The sequence below is a fragment of the Topomyia yanbarensis genome, chromosome 3, assembly GCF_030247195.1.
Source record: "Topomyia yanbarensis strain Yona2022 chromosome 3, ASM3024719v1, whole genome shotgun sequence".
Lineage (NCBI taxonomy): Eukaryota > Metazoa > Arthropoda > Insecta > Diptera > Culicidae > Topomyia > Topomyia yanbarensis.
This window is the reverse complement of record NC_080672.1, coordinates 44,736,129-44,752,892: the sequence shown is the minus strand read 5'-3', so window position 1 is coordinate 44,752,892 and position 16,764 is coordinate 44,736,129. Positions and strand designations below refer to the sequence as shown.

Below are 16,764 nucleotides of genomic sequence, written 5' to 3'. Positions count from 1 at the left end.
ACCCAATTTACCAACAATGCATGGACAACGACCACGACAACCGCTCCCAAACCAACAACCAGCACCACCAATAAAAAAGCAAATACCGATGAAGACGGATTTACAACAGCGACCACCCGTAAGAACAACAAACAAATAAGAACCTGTGACCGTGAACAGAAAGAAAACAGAACCGATGATGACATGGACGTGAACGATAACACGAGTGAAGGCAGACTGAATTCCCCCAAGCTGTGACGGATAAGACAACTAATGCTTCACCGCCCTGAAAAAGGGTCTCAAAACGCAGCAGCAAGCTGCGTGAGCAAGATCTGGCAGACAGAATGTCTTAGTATCTTTTAAAATTACTGAGCATGAGCATGAGCATGAGCATGATGACCGCACAATTCGTAGTTGCTACTCCGTGATTGACCAGAACAAGCGAAATTGCACAGAGAATCAACAGATGGGGCCTGGGAGTAGCTATCCACCATCAATGTACAAGTCTCGAGAGTTCTATACTTTGAAATGTCAATAACGGCGCTGGCCACGTCCTTACAGTCATCGGGGAAGGAAAGGAATGTTAGTATGGTAAACGTTGTTATGGAGACCGTGTATACCTCTGCATCTCCACGTTTGCCACGGGAAGGAGTTTTTGTTAGTGAGATGGGGTAAAGCGTTACACAAATCTGGATTCACCTTGATAAGTGATGCGATCTATGCAACTCTCAGCGATGTTATCATGTGTTTGTTGTTCTGGGCAGCCGGCTGCCGAGAATTTATGATAGATTTATCGTTTGTTGAATTAATTCGGAAGTACTTGGTTTGTAAAAAATGCAACTTAAACTCCGGGCAACCGGTTGCCGGGAGTGTTGCCTATACTTGAATGAATCAATTTTTTTTCAGGTGGCATGCGAACGAATTTATTATTCCCTGTTTCTTCTTTCCTGCAAAACACGACGGTCTAAGAAAAATACATAAAGCCTAGATCAAGATTTCGTAGCATAACATTTATGGTTTATGGTTTATCATCATTGATACTACTATAAGTAATGAAACGACACCTATATATTGCTTTTTTTCACGAACAATTGAATAAAATATCGACTTTCATGCAATCGATATTCGCGCCGGTTTTTATGCTAACGGGAATGCATTTTGAGCGGTATAAAGCATGCACCACCAAAGTACTTAAAACGACCGACTTTGCATGTCCGTTATACAACCGATGACGCGCGTTTTTTACCTTAGCTACTAGAAATTGAGGCAACACCGAAGACAAAGAGAACGATAAGAATGCAATCTACTGATTGAAGCTAAAATAATCAGAATATGTGAAAAATGAAGTAGAGAATCATGTTCTTGTCTTTTCCCAAGACAATACTAATATTATAATTAATATTCAATATTATATGTTACATAATTCAGTGCGCATAAGCGCCATTGAAGAAACATGGAGTACTATAGGGGAACATGGGGAGACTCGACCAGGCCCTCAGCCAAACCCGCAGATATCTCCAAAAAAAATCAGTCCTTCAAAAGTCAATGTATTGTGCGTGTTCATGATTCTTTGCACAACCTTAAATTTCCCCCCTCAAAAGTTATGAGTTTCTCTGTGAACGCCCCTCCCGGCCAAGTCCCGCCACTACGGGGAAACCTGACCAAGAGAACCCTGAAAAATCAGAACAGAAAACAATGACATAAAACACACTGCAATTCCATTCTTCCACGCAGTCGAGATCCCCAGGCAGCAGTAAAAAAACAAAAGGGCTGCATTTCACAAAACTTGACTTCCCCAAATGCGTTTCATTTTAAGGATAAACAGTACTGCTCCCATGGCGTGCTCACACGCCAAGAAATCAGCCATACCACTGCTAACTCCGCTCACTCGTACCAAAAGACACATACTGATGCTCGAGATGGGATTGTTTGTGACGCGACTGACACCACCAGTAGGTACCACAGCACAGCAAACATCAAAAATCTTGTATCTTTCCTCAGCCTACCGCCACTCGGTCAAGTCCCTCCACAAAATCCTAGTCAAGTCTCCCCAACACTAGTTATTGCGCTCGATGTCGTGCAAACCCCAGTAATAACTTCCAATATGCCGATTTTATTAAAATCATTTCACTACTTCATAAGGAACAAAATGATATACGAGTACCCCAAAAGCAACCATCAGTCGAGCAGACCTGAGGACCTTGATAAAGCTTGATAAAAACTACATCATCCAACACAAATTCACGAACGCGGAACACTTCCCAGAAGGAAAGGATGTTTCACCCCAAACTCCCAAAACCACCTCAAGGGATCGAAACAAGCTTCGAAAAAACTTCAGGAACCTAACAGAACACGTCACAACCACCGTATATCCTATATTATATTATACTATATCACATATCATATTAAAGAGACGGAAACAGAAAACAAGCAAACCCCGCACATCCGCGTCACTCAGCGCATACTACACGTTTGAAAGACAAATGAGAGAATCAGTGCAAAGAAAGACGGTGATGATCCAATCTCTCTTTGTCAGGATTGCACTATTCCAATCAGAAAGATAACAAACCTATCAGGAGAAACAACCCGCCATTCACACGATGACTGTAGGACCCACAAAGTCCAACAGCTGGCAAACAGAACAGACTAACTGCGTAATCCCATTATACATTCTTTGGACGGTTGACACATTGAAAACATTCTAGTATGTCAGGTCAAAACATGCAAAAGGACAACCTATCTTGATTTCAACGAGAGGAAGGATCCATTTAGAACCTTCTATGCATTCACACCCCCGCTGCCTCGCAAGCCACATTCACTATCTAATGCTCCACATCCTTACACCCTCCCACCACCACACAACCAGCCACATCATTCCACTAAGACTACGGAATTTGAAATATTGTGAAAATCGGTATTACTAGAAGCTCCATTAGTATTGAGTATGGAAATCGATACAAATACCAACAAATCGGTACACCAGGTAATGCTAAACCACACGCCACTCAATGGTGGGCCTGGTTAGGGCCCCGTACACGAGGCGTTAGTAATGTCACTACTGAGTAGTAATGTCACTTTTAATGAACGTGTAAGGCGAGTAATGATGGAATTCCCATACAATAATGACCACCACTCAGCAATGACACTTTTTGCGCGTGTAAGGGCCCCTAATGCCTGTCTGAGAACAGCCCTCCAACCTGGTCGCACTGTATGTTTCACAACTCTAAGGAACCATGAAAGCACTTACACACGCATAGGCAGATGAAGAACCTACACAACTGAAAAATATACCGCACTATACAAGCTAATTCCGTTTGACACCATAACCAGTCATTTCCTTGTTGGCGCAACACCGACAAAAGAATCGAAATGGTACAGGAATGCGATTCGACCCATACATTGCTTCACTAATCATTCATATACCCAACATGAATATAATAAAAAAAAATCAAAATAAACTCATCCTCTTGGTACTCCGCTGCTCCTCGACCGCCGTCAACGACCGCATCCATGTGGACGCAACCATCGTGTTAGTAGTGGTACTATCATCGCGTCGCATCACTATCTAATATTCACAAAAGCACACACTCTGTATAATCAAAACGCTTCACAAAAAAACTTCTTAGTACCTTTTAAAATTACTGATTGTAAAAACTTAAAAGATCCACGGCTCAGTTTTGCTGAACATAGTCGGAAATGCTAGGATCGCGGTCTTTGTTTTGTATGTGTGTAAGTGGCAAAAATGACACAGAGATGTCTGTACCGATTGGCACGAAATTAATCTCAAATAAAAGTTACTATCTTTCCATCGGCTGATATTGAATTGTTTGTCGATCGGAGTTCCGATTCTGCAGTAATGAATTGAATAAAACGCCACCCTGAGGACATCCGCAATTACTCAGCTTCCTTATCACTGTCTGCCTCAGGGACGAGCAAGGAATGCTAAGCATTGCGTTTATCCAACTCACGCAAATATTCCATGACCGCACGTCGCTTCCATAATAGACTGGAAAGACACATTGTCAAAAGTACCCTCAATATCTAGGAATACACCCAAGCTAGATTGCTTGAGCGAGAAGCCCTTTGCAATGTTGTAAACAACAATGGGAAGCATAGTGATCGTGGATTTCCTTCACTGATATGCATGTGGTATTTTGTGCAGTAGATATTCAACTAAGCTAACGGTGCGATCGATTATCTGTTCTAAAACTTTTAGAAGAAAAGAACATAAGCTGAACTTACAAACCATGCTTGAGAAAATCAAATCCCTTTTGTAGCCTCGCGAGAATAATTCCATATTTTCCAGACGATTTGTAAGGAGCAAAGCTGTCAACTGCCCACTTGACCGATTCAGGGGTAACCAATGTGCGTGCTAAAGCCCATGAGCTCGAATCACCACAATGAGATCAGCTCTGGATCGGCACAACCGGGAATTAAGCTACTCGCCATTTCCAGGAAGGTGTCATCTACCCCTATTGAGGGAGTCAAGTAGCGCAACCCGATCAGAAGGGCATAACTGATTTATAACACCTGGAGTTACTTATTTCAAAAAAAATTGGAAACAGAACCTGTTATAAATCCGGCAGGTTAGTTGTTAAAATAACAAAAAATAAAACAAAAAACTGGCTAATGATAACCAAATTGTAACAAAATTTGATATGATTTTGTCAAAGTTAAAACTAAATGAGATATATTTTTTTTTCTAAAGTAGAAACGTCCTCTGTAAAAGAACTGTATTAGATATAACCATTAGACCTCTTCACATTTTGAAAAAGTTTTGAAATATACATGGGTCAGCTGAAATTTTTGTTCTAGGTGTGAATTTAAGAACTTTCGCCAAAAATGGCCTCATTTGGACATGATTTAGAGGTGTCTCCAATCAAAAATCGTGTTTTTGCTATGTTTCCGTAGTAACATCACTTACACTCTGATTTAATAGGCCCTACATGCCCACATATCATCAAAGGTTGTTCCTTACACATATCTTAACATGTTTTAACAGGTGAACATAGCTCTAATCGCAGTAGAAAATTTGTTAACTGGATTTACATATAGAAAAGTATATCAAAACTAAGGAAAATTAGTAGTATTTTTTCTTGGTTTTGGTATTCTTCTCTATATAAAAATCTAGTTAACAAATTTTCTATTGCGATTAGAACTATGTTCACCTGTTAAAACATGTTAAAATATGTGTAAGGAACAACCTTTGATGATACGTGGGCATGTAGGGCCTATTAAATCAGAGTGCAAGTGATGTTACAATGGAAACATAGCAAAAACACGATTTTTGATTGGAGACACCTCTAAATCATGTCCAAATGAGGCCATTTTTGGCAAAAGTTCTTAAATTCACACCTAGAACAAAAATTTCAGCTGACCCATGTATATTTCAAAACTTTTTCAAAATGTGGAGAGGTCTAATAACCATCTAATGACAGCGACCTAGTAACAAACGATCACTTCTTAAATTGATCGTTTCATAATAGATTATGTTATAATATTGATGGTATAGAAAACTGTCCGCAATCCATTCTGCATTCCGTTATCTGAATATAACTCCAGTTGTTATAAATATCAACCATAGTTATAATAGTATTATTGTTTTGTTATGCTCTTCTGATCGGGAATTGTCGGTACTGTAGCGTAGTATCGTGTCCGTTTTGCCGTTCCAGTATATCAGTATACCATAATTAGGATCTTAGAGGAGACTGAGGAGACTTGATCCCCGAGGAAACTTGATCCCATCATTGTAACTCAAAGGGGAGCGGGGGGAATACATTAATCGATTAGAATAGAATAGAAAGTTACGTAGTTTTATCTAAACATAATTTTTTTTAACGCAAAAAAAGGAATCGGACATGTGTGACCGAATTTTTACCGATTAAAAAAAATCTCAGAAGAACTGAAGAAGATTTATTTTCTAAATTTTCAAACTTTAATACAATAGATAAAATCAGCCACTATGGGTTCACTTGATCCCTTCAAATTCGTGGAGATTTGATCCCCTTCGCCATGCTTCATACACACCGCTGAAAATAATAAAATTCACAACAGAACAATTGAAGTCATTGTTGTCATAAAATAATAAAAAAATGTCTAAAAAGAACGCTTCATCGTACAGAAACTTAACTGTAATTGTTTACTACAGTATACGTAGCAACTATGCATCCCACATTTGACGTTCCTCAACCATAATAAAGACAGCGTTCAAATAATTGCACGAAGATTTGGGAAATTCGTAAAAAATCAGGTGAGAGATGCGGAATATGTGGTAACAAAAATAACAATATCTAACCATAACTATTTAATCAATACCGCAATCCATTTATAAAATTGAATGGGGTAAGGTACCTATTTTTGCCATATTAGAGAGGGTACCACATTATTTAATTATTAATTTTATTATTTCAGCTTCTTTGCTTTGGCATTAAAGGCGATTTTTTTATTCCCATTACAGTTTTTTTTATTTTGATTATAGAGGTTTTAACCTTCGCCTCTTTTCGAGTCAGAGAAATCTCTTTTGGAAAAATCTCTAACCCTATCTGCGGGGTTGGGAATCGAACCCATGTGAGCTGCGTACAAGGCAATCGATTTACCAACCACGCTATACCGGTCCCCAGGAGTATAGAGGTTTTAACCTCTAAGTCATTCGCCTTTTATTAAGAGCCAATATAATAACAAAATTGTCTTGAAAATGGTGAAAATTTTCTGTTTGAGCGCAGGAAGAACTCTAATCGAGTATTCCAATTATCGCAATACCATTTGAGCCAATGCGTTGAGCAAAGAAGGCAGACGCTGCTCTAAACAAAGGCTTCAGATTAGAAACAGGGCAAAAATAGGCTTATTACCCTATATGCACTTTTGAACAAGTCTTGAAAAAGGAATCAAGTGTCCCCAAATTAGGAATCGAGTCTCCACTAATCTAAGAATTTTCCTTTTTTTATTGTTTTCCAGAAATGCATGTAGCTCATGTCCAGTATAATATTTCCATGTAATTTTTGTATGATTATCAGTCATCCCTATAAACAATATAAAACTACAAAAAATACATAGTTTTTTATCATTCCATGGAGTTGGATTGAAAAATAAAAAAGGGGATCAATTCTCCTCAGTCTCCCCTACTGTTGTCGATAACAATGTGCCGAGTGGCACTCCGTTGTTGTGGAGAGGCACAAGAAAAGGTTTATTTAAAAGCGAAGCCAACTCGCATTGTTAGGGCTGCTTTTAGAGCCTGCGGTTTTAGGACCACTAAAACTTCCCACCACTTCCATAGATAACACCCGTTTCTGATCGCGAATCACATTTATGTTGCAATAGCTGCTAAGCATTATTCACCACCGAGCGGCCTTGATGCAAGCAACCCTCCTAGTAATCTTCACCGCACCTCTCAAGACCATGTGTATGTGTTTTTAAAGGGTTGAAACCCACTGAGGGAACGAGGTTGGGCAGCCACCCCGACCTGCTAAAACAGCTACTCTTTCCGCCGAATCTGATTCCTCCCCGACTTTACCTTACAGGATTACTTCGAGGAGTACCAGCCAACCAGTAGGGTGCCGTGATCGGTCCAGCGATTCCGGATGAAGCGTAGTGTTCGGTTCGCTAGCGACTGGACAACCCATCCCCGGTTCTCTGTGGCAGTCTACTCGGCTAGTTCCCGGCGGTTCCCGTGAGCCCGATAACTGCTTCCTTGAGCCATTTAGCTCTCAGCTTTATCGATTTCTACTCGTATGTTTTCCGCCAGGAAACTTTTCTACTCCGACTGAGAGTGCTTGGCGGCGAAAGTTTTCTCGGTACCGATACCTGATTCATGAGCGGGTTAGCTCTTTTAGTTCTCAGCGGTGAATCTACCCTACTATGAATTTCTCGGCGGTGGATTTGTCCCGATACCGATGCTCATGTTCTTTAACCATTTAGCTCCCCGCTTCGTCCAGATTTACTCGATCTATACCCCGACGGTGCTACATGACTTGTCAAAATAAATCTCTACATGGTGGCGTTTTCAGAATTTTGACTTTTTGCTTGGTTACTGGGATATAGCGAGAAACGTGCAGAGAATTTTTTAAGTTTTTGCTTCAAATGACTATGTCTGGGGATTGGCTCAAGTTATCTTGATGTATAAGATGTTTTTATGTGTAAAACTATCTGAGAAACACAATGGCAATCATTTTGAAAAGAAAAATACACGAATTGTGAGAAAAATGCAATTTAACTGGAAATATAACAGAGTTGGCAACACTGTAACCAAAAATAACTTTTTCTAGATTCCCTGACTCATTTCCTTCAAAATGCATCTCACTGATTGTTTATAGACCAACTGAAGCCAACGATATGAATAAAGTTAATTTTTGATGATTTTTTTTCTATGGAAAATTGTCCATGCACGATTATGACACGTCATATAAATTTTGTCATCAATACACACCTATGGCACGTGTGAGTGCGACTTTTGTTTACATTTATATTAAAAACTTGCAACATAATCAACCGATCTTCGTAATACTTGAGAGATTAATACAGAATAGATGGAAGCGTCAATTGTCTTCTTTGAATTGTTTGTACCATTTATAAGTTTCAAGATATTCAATCTCAAACTTTAAAAAGCGTTTTTCTCGAAATGTGCTAAATGGCGCTTATCATAAGGTAGCACAACAGCGACGAGCTGTAAGCCGCGATCCACTCGCTCTGGTCCCCGACGGTGGATCTAGTCTACTCAAGAGCTACCCGATATGGGGTGTCGAGGTCGGTCCGGCGATTCCAGTGCAGCTTGATGTCCGGTTCGATAGCGCTCTAACGACCCGGACCTGGTGCTGCGTCGGCTACTAGTCAACTGGTCCTCGGCTGTGGATCTAGTCTACTCCAAGGGCAGAATTCCTTCCGAGCTCGATATGTTGTTTCACGGCGGCTTTCTAATCAGCGGCGCTGCTCTGTTGGTCCCTCTGTAGCTCAAATTGTAGACTCATCACTACTCTGTTGACAGTATCTCAGGTATGCTCATCTCTTCAACGATATTGCCGACTGTCATAACGGGAATACCTCTTTGAACCCATGGCATTCGAAGACTACGTGCTTCAGTGTCTCTTGCACGGTCACACATTCCGGGTAAAGGGATGACGAAGCATGCCTCAATTTCCCCTATCCTTTGTCCAGACATTTCTATAGAACTATTCTGGACACATTCGAAAACGCTTGGATCGCGGGCTTTGTTTGTATGTGTGTATGTGGCAAAAATGATGAAGGACCGCTTTGCACGAACTTATTCTCAAGTTACAACCTTCCCATCGGCTGTTGTTTGTCGATCGGAGTTCCGGTTCTGGAGTTATCGTTTGAATAGAGCGGCGGCTCATATCGGTTTCCTCGATATTGGTAAACAGTAAGCACGGAAAGCTAGCTTTTTTCCTGTCGGGTCATGGTTACTTCATACGGAAAAAAATTGTCCCTAAAATCATGAATAAATTGCCATACATTCTGGAACAATTACGTTTTTACGTTACAAAAACAGGACCATGAACAAAAATGATGTGTTTTATCATTATGTTCCATTTGCCTTCAGTAACGCATATCTAACGCTTTTATTAATGGAGATATTTGTTTTTGATTTGCGAATTTCGGTCACGGTTTCCAACTTACCATAACCGAAACGATTTTCTGTACGTGAACTAGTTCACAACCTATTTTTAAAACCAAAGGTTGAACCGTGATTTCATTCATAGCTCTTGGAACAAGTTTTCGTGGTTGTGGAATAGTTAACAAACTCAAAAGATATTTCTCGTGAACTATTTCACGAAACCCGAAACTATATTCATGCATCCTTTCAACCATCGTGAACTAGTTTATGATTCCTATTATATTAGTCACGATTCAATATCCGTGCTCGTGAAATAGTTCATGTATACATGAACTAATTTATGATTTCTAGCGAATCAGGCACTACTCACCATTCACTCTTTTGAAATAGGTAACAAAGCCATGAATTTTTTCATATATTCGCAAACTAGCTCATGATTCCTAGTATAAAATAATAGTTGAAATAGTTCACAAGATCGAAAAATGGTATTCATGAATACGTAAACGGATACTTGATTCCTAGAGACTGACCGGTCGTGCCTGTAAAATAGTTCCCACAATCATAAAAGATCGTTCATGGGTTCATGATTCCTAGTACAATTTTGACGACTAACGATTCGTGCTCTTGAAATAGTTCCCAAAATCATAAAATATTACTCATGGATTCATGATTCGTAGTACCTGATTCACGATAAATTTTGAGTGCTTGTGATATTTGGAAAAAATCCATAATCATTTTCAATATGCAACTCTGCACGTGGTGTTGAAGTTTTGACGTGGACTTTCGTGAAATATCTAATAGTTATGTCCAGCTTCTAGCGGCTAGTAATAGGTGCGAGCAACAGATATAACAAAACTATTAGGACCACGAACCTCTTTATTCGTTAGATAAGGTTCAATGTGATGTCCAGATAGAAAACAAAAACTGCGCTGAGCACCAAATCGTGTTCGTGATGAAGTTCACAAAACAGGATACCGCACATAAGTCACGCTTTTATGATCCAATTCATATTGTCACGTTATTCCGAGTAAAAAATCCGATAGAAATTAAACATGAACGTGAGTCACATTACTGCAGGTGACAAATTCGAAAATGAGCTCAGGAATAAAATATCACGATGACGTGCATATAAAATGCGAAAATCGTGACTGAAATCCTAAAATTATGAACATAAATTACACATTATTTCATGACTAAAATATTAAAAACATTCTTCTGAAATCATAAACAGAAATCACTCTACTTGTTACTAAAACATCACGATAACGTGAATAGAAATTACGGAAATCTTGACTAAGATTCTGAAATCATGAACCTAAGTCACACTATTATCAGAAAAATCCAACACGAAACTTGTAAATAAAACATCACGAAAACGGGGATATTAATTACCAATATCGTGATTCAGGACCTGAATTCATGAACATAAATCGTGCTACTCAGTCAGAAAAATCCGATAGGAAAATTATGAATAAAATATCACGGAAACGTGATGAGAAATTTAAAAAATCGCCACAAAGCTCCTGAAATTATGAACATCGTTTAAATGTCGGTTTTTTGGTTTATATACTTCAAACAAACCAGTATATCAAAAGTATGAACAAATATCATTACAAAAACTAACTTGGTCAAGAAATTTAAATCACTTAGTTAACGAGCTCGTGATTTTTAGTTAATTAATTTATGGACGGATTTTTTTCCGTGCAGATAGTACATAAATCAATTCGGACCCGCACTAGATCGCCTTGGTACAATTAACAGTCCCGTATAATTTAGTTTTCTTCTGCATATCGGACTAACATTCGTATCACGGCAGTAGAGTAGTTAAAAAATGTACGGATGTTGAAAATTTAAGGAAAAAGCCTTTTTGAATTGAAATTACAGCCACTAAAACTAGCGCAAATCATTTGATTCGATAATTTTTCGAATCATTCGATTTTCAAATGTTCGGTGTATTAAAAAATGTTTATTTCGTCGAAATATAGGGAAAAAGAGGATTTTTGTTAATTACGATTAATATTAGATATACAATTGCACTTTTTTACTAATTTGTGTAACCGACGCAACAGTCTAAAAGGCTAGAAAGTAATCAGCAATCCATATTTTCGGGTAATTAACTAACCGAAGGATATTTGTGTGATTATCTTATATGGCTCGTTTCAGGCCCGTGCGCATGGGTGGGGGTGGGGAGCTTTTTGGGGGTTTACACCCCCCCCCCCCTCCCATGAGGGTTTTGCAAAACATTTAAAAATTTATTACTTCCTGTTCAGGAAAAAATAACACTGCGAGCCGTTTTGACACATAAAATGTTATTTGATTTCGACCACTCTGTTTCTAGAGTGGTCATTGGAGAAATGCTTGTGGGGGTGGCTGGAAAGGGGTGTATGTCAAGTTGTTCATCCACGTTTCGGCAAGCTTCGATATTAGCAACAGTTGCGAGTAGACCAATTACACAGCATAGGTCGGTCAGCGGGCTAGCAACGGGAGCTAAGGAGGAAAAACACGAAAAGTCGGAAAAAATCGAGATGTCATTGTCTGGAGAGATTTCATCGCTGATGATCTCTCCGTTGGAGTGGCTAGGAGCTAGATGGCTTATGAAAATGGACGTCGATATCGGGAGAAATACCGCCAGCGAGGAACTCTCAGCACCAACAAGCAGAAAAATAGGAACAAGTAGCGCCAATAACTATAAGAAACCCTGAGAAGGTGGTTGTGAAGAAATGTCAATCTTTATGATCAACATCTCTGGATCGGTGCATGTCTTAACAGGTGACGATATTTGCAGCAGATCTGAGACGGTTAGATAGACCGCGAATGTTGAACAGCTGAGCATAATCACAATCCCTAGTGCAGTAGCATCTAACGGTTGTCCAACATAGATGAAATATTCCTTCTAAATAACAAACATTTACCCAATCTGTTAAGCTGAGTTAATTGGTACACAAGACACGGCCCCCACCCCTCGGAAAAATCTTCCAACTTTGAAGATTTCATTACTTTTCTTTTATAAGAAATGTAAAAAAATCAAAATCGTCCCCTTGGAAATTTTCTGCACACGAGCCTGGCTCCTTTGATCTGATAAGCGAATAATAGGATTGCCTACATCAAAAGTCAAAATTGCAACTCATGGTACAGATTTTTTAAAATTGTGGTAGCGTCAAATGCGACCCGAGGGATATAAGAAACAACTTTTGCCATAGCAAAATTTTCAGTCAGGATCGATTAACAATATGATTAATTATTAGTTCATGTTTCATCAGTCAACTTACTTCCAGCTGGTGAATCAAACGACAAAAACTTCGGCTCACTGTGGTTGGAAACATTATCCACGAACACCATTACCGAAACATTGTAGCGAAACTCAGGCTCCAAACGATGTTCCACGAATGTATACTTCTCCGCCGTGCTTTCACCGGGGGCAATAGTGCGGCTCCAGTCAAGTGTATGCTCCAGCCCGTCACGGAATCCAATGAATTGACCCATGAAGCCCCGTAAACGGCCATTCAAACGACACGGTAATGACCAGGAAATGAACACCGATGAGTTGTACGGCTCGTCCACCACCGGCAGGGTAACATTGAATTCTGTGAACTCGAACACCGGCTCAGAAGCTGAAATAGAGACAATCGAATAGATTAACTCACACAGATTTTCTCGATTCTTACCAGCTGGTAACGTTGTCACCGACACCATCTCCGTATATAGTCCAAGTCCAACTCTTGTAGCTGCCGCTATCTGCACAACATAGTCAACGTACGGTCGTAGGTTCTTTATCGTATAACGTAGCTCGTCTTCATTCCAGTTCGCATATCTAACCCCATCTTCATCTGCATGCAGGTCGATCGTTTCGTTTAACAGCCCATCTGGTACGCAATAGCTAGGCGTTGGATAGCCAGCTCCCACCGAACGAATATGAATCCGATAACGCGTGATGCATCCATTTTTCACCAGCGGCGCATCCCAACTGAGATTAACCGCACAATCGCCACCGACCAGACGCAAATTTCGCGGTTGTTCTGGAACTATGTGAACCCAGTTACTCTATTTCAAAATGTCACAAAATGAACAACCTACTGAGCTACCTACAATCTTCATCGGTTAGAAATGCGACAGGAATCGTTTCTTCCGACCATCCGGCAATGTTTAAGATGCTGGCAGTACAGTTGTATTCGCTGAACGGTTCCAGTGGAGTAACCAATCCCGAAAATGTCGCATTTGGATCGTCAATCGCTGACTCTCCAATGATCTGCAATTGGAGGCTGATTGAGAAATGAACGGATAACTATACTTTGTATTAACTCACGACTTTAGTGTTTTCTCCCGGTGGTACATGGTCCGACCGGCAGGTAAACCGTATCAACATCAGGGAGCACATGTTGTTATTATCGCTGGTCAGACCGGTCTGCAGTTCCAAACTGTGCGCCGTCATATTTTTCAAACGCGCCGGTTCGATGTGGTACCGCATGATTACTGTAAAAATTCAGATGGTATATATTTATGAACCTCATGCGACTAAATATCTTACCTCTCTCCTTAGTCACAATATCCGCGATCTCGTTGATACCGTCCTTGGCAGTGATGGACACCGGAATGACCTGGACGCTATACTTTGCGCAGGCAATCACCTCACCCAACGAAACGTACAGTTCAGTGGTACTATTGGAGAACTGCTCCGGTTTGCTGTCCTCCAGCTCAATCCACGCAACTATCCGATATGATGCTAGACAGAACGAACCATTCTCCGGTGGTTTCCATTTGGCAGACATAGACCTAGGTTCAACTTCGTACAGCTCGAGATCCATTACACCGCTCATTTGTTCCTCTTTTACGGTGGCATTCACTGTCACCGACTCCGCGTCGAGATTAATGAAATTCACAGGAGTGATCGTTATGTCGTACTTCACGCACGCATCCAAACCGGTGATGGTAATCTGCGTTTCATTGGGCGGAACAGATGCGTTTATGTTCAAGTACGAAACACGGTACGTACTAACGCATGATGGGAACAGTTCCGGAGCCAACCAGCTAACTGTTAGTTGCCCAAACTCACTGGCGTCGATGTTAACCTCCCTAACAGGACCCGGGATTGGAGGTGGTCTAGTATTGTCATGTGGGTCCCCCAAAGCGCCACTGAACGAAACAGGAGTTATTCGAGTGGTGTATCGAAGAAGTGGACAAAAATCGAGCGATTTAGCATAGTGTCCTACCGTGAAATTTATGTATTCTACATCAACTGTAGTATTGGATAGCAGAATGCCGCTTTCCGTTTCGGTTTGAGCGATCAAGTAATGCGCGATACAATCGGCACCACTAATGGGTCGTTTCCACTGAATCCAACCGTTCGCTGCTGTAACCTTTTGAACTTCTGAAATGTGTGCTTCCACGAAGAATGTGACTTCAGCTGGCGAGTGCATAGTCCGGTTCTGTCCAACCGCAACGACACGAATCGTGTAGTTCTTGCATGGTTTCAGTTTGTTGATGACTGTTACGTTGGATGTGGTATTGGCGATGGGCTCTGGGAGTCCTTCCCGGAAGATCAAATAGTAAGCTACACATTTCGATACGAATGGTAGAGAAGCCCATTCGATTGCGACGGAATCAGACGATAACTGATTGGTTTCTAGGCCGTGAACGAGATCGGTAAGGCTTAACGATGAGGTAATTCCACTTGAACCGGTCCTAGAAATCGGTGTAATGCTTAGAGATGTCAGGGAGCACAGATCTGTTACATTGAGTTGAACCGAAGTTGCTTTGAAGAAAAAAGTGAAAAGAAATTTCAAAATTATTTACAATTATAATTTAATATAACAATTTTATCATAATGATACTGTAATATCTTTAGATCAAGAGATTGATTTGATATCGATGGCCATGACCAGGTTGACCTTTATGGTCCATGTATTTTTCCAGCCATCTTGGGCTTTCTGTTGTATTGTATGGTTTATTGGAATTGGGGCTTTAACCTCGATGGGTCATTCGTTCTAACTTTCTCTTGTTAATTACCCATGATTAAGCTGTCCAACCGTACGGAATTTGGGAACACTACGGATTTTTGGTCGTGTGTCCGAAAAAAATACTTGTACAGATTTGTACGAAATTTTCAACCTCAGTGGAAGTGGAAGTATAAAAATATAGAGCTCGATGTACATATTTGGTTCAACTTAATTCTTAACTTAAATAAAATGATCCAGATTATATATTTTCTATTTTTAACCTTTTTCGGGACCAAATTATTACCTCTGCAATTTGACTGTATTCTGTAGTTTTGAGACATAATACAATTAAAATCTGCAGTGGATTCTGAAACTCTTTCAAGTTTTCCATTTACATAGATTAATAGGATTTGCCTTTAATTTCATTTGAAGGTTGAACCGAACATTTCAACATACCCGAAGAACATTAGATACAGAAATGAGATTGTTAAGTACAATATTATATTTAATTTTACATTAGATTTTTAGCCAGATAAACTGATCGGGCAGCTTGATACACACAAGAAACTAGATAAGCATAAGTGCTAAATGCGTGGACATGTATTTTTATATTCAATAATCAATTACTTCTTGTGCAAAGAAGCAGCTTATTTGACTATAATGTTGTGCACTCAGTGCACTCCGGCTTCAGGAGCGTTTATAAAATTATGGCATAATAAAAATTGTGTTATATATCAGGCTCGTTTGTATGAACGGGAGTCAAAGATTACAATCTTCTGATCAAGAAACCGTTCATATTTACTGCTGTAAATATTGTACTATTTCAGTTATTGGGATGATTTTATTTTACGTGGATGCCTCTTTAAAATTACTAGGTTGTGGCTACATAACCAGGAAATCTCATTCAAGATACACGTAAATATGCGAACATCCGTATGAAATCGAATTTATACAAGCGAAGTTACATAAACGCTAGCACACGCGACAAACATGTTAACATACAAACGCTTGAGACCTTCGCGATCATTCACGCATACCTACGCTTACGATCTTGCAAACAGGATGAAACGCCGGTGACTAAGTGAAAGTTTTAGCATTTATAAATTTACAAACGCGGTCTCAAGAGTGACTCTTAAAACGCTCGTGTTCGCGCAATCATGAATTGGTTACGTCCGGAAGTTCTTCCTCTCGGCCCTAGCAACCTAGGTCCATGATTTCAGTTGGACCAATCAGAAAAAAATGACGCTCATATCCCCTAGACAACACATGACCGGTAACTCTAGTGAT

General features: G+C 40.0%; 1 protein-coding gene across 6 annotated transcripts in view; it reads right to left on the bottom strand.

The window, feature by feature from the left end:
- LOC131688525 (tyrosine-protein phosphatase 10D) overlaps positions 1 to 16,764 on the bottom strand; it is a 40,920-nt gene that overhangs the window by 3,958 nt on the left and 20,198 nt on the right. For all 6 annotated transcript variants that reach the window (XM_058972833.1, XM_058972836.1, XM_058972834.1 and 3 more), the window contains 5 exons: positions 14,070 to 15,293; positions 13,848 to 14,014; positions 13,631 to 13,790; positions 13,210 to 13,566; positions 12,814 to 13,155 (listed from right to left, as the gene is read on the bottom strand). In XM_058972833.1, coding sequence (XP_058828816.1) covers positions 12,814 to 13,155; positions 13,210 to 13,566; positions 13,631 to 13,790; positions 13,848 to 14,014; positions 14,070 to 15,293 — 2,250 coding nt within the window. The remainder of the gene's footprint in view (positions 1 to 12,813; positions 13,156 to 13,209; positions 13,567 to 13,630; positions 13,791 to 13,847; positions 14,015 to 14,069; positions 15,294 to 16,764) is intronic.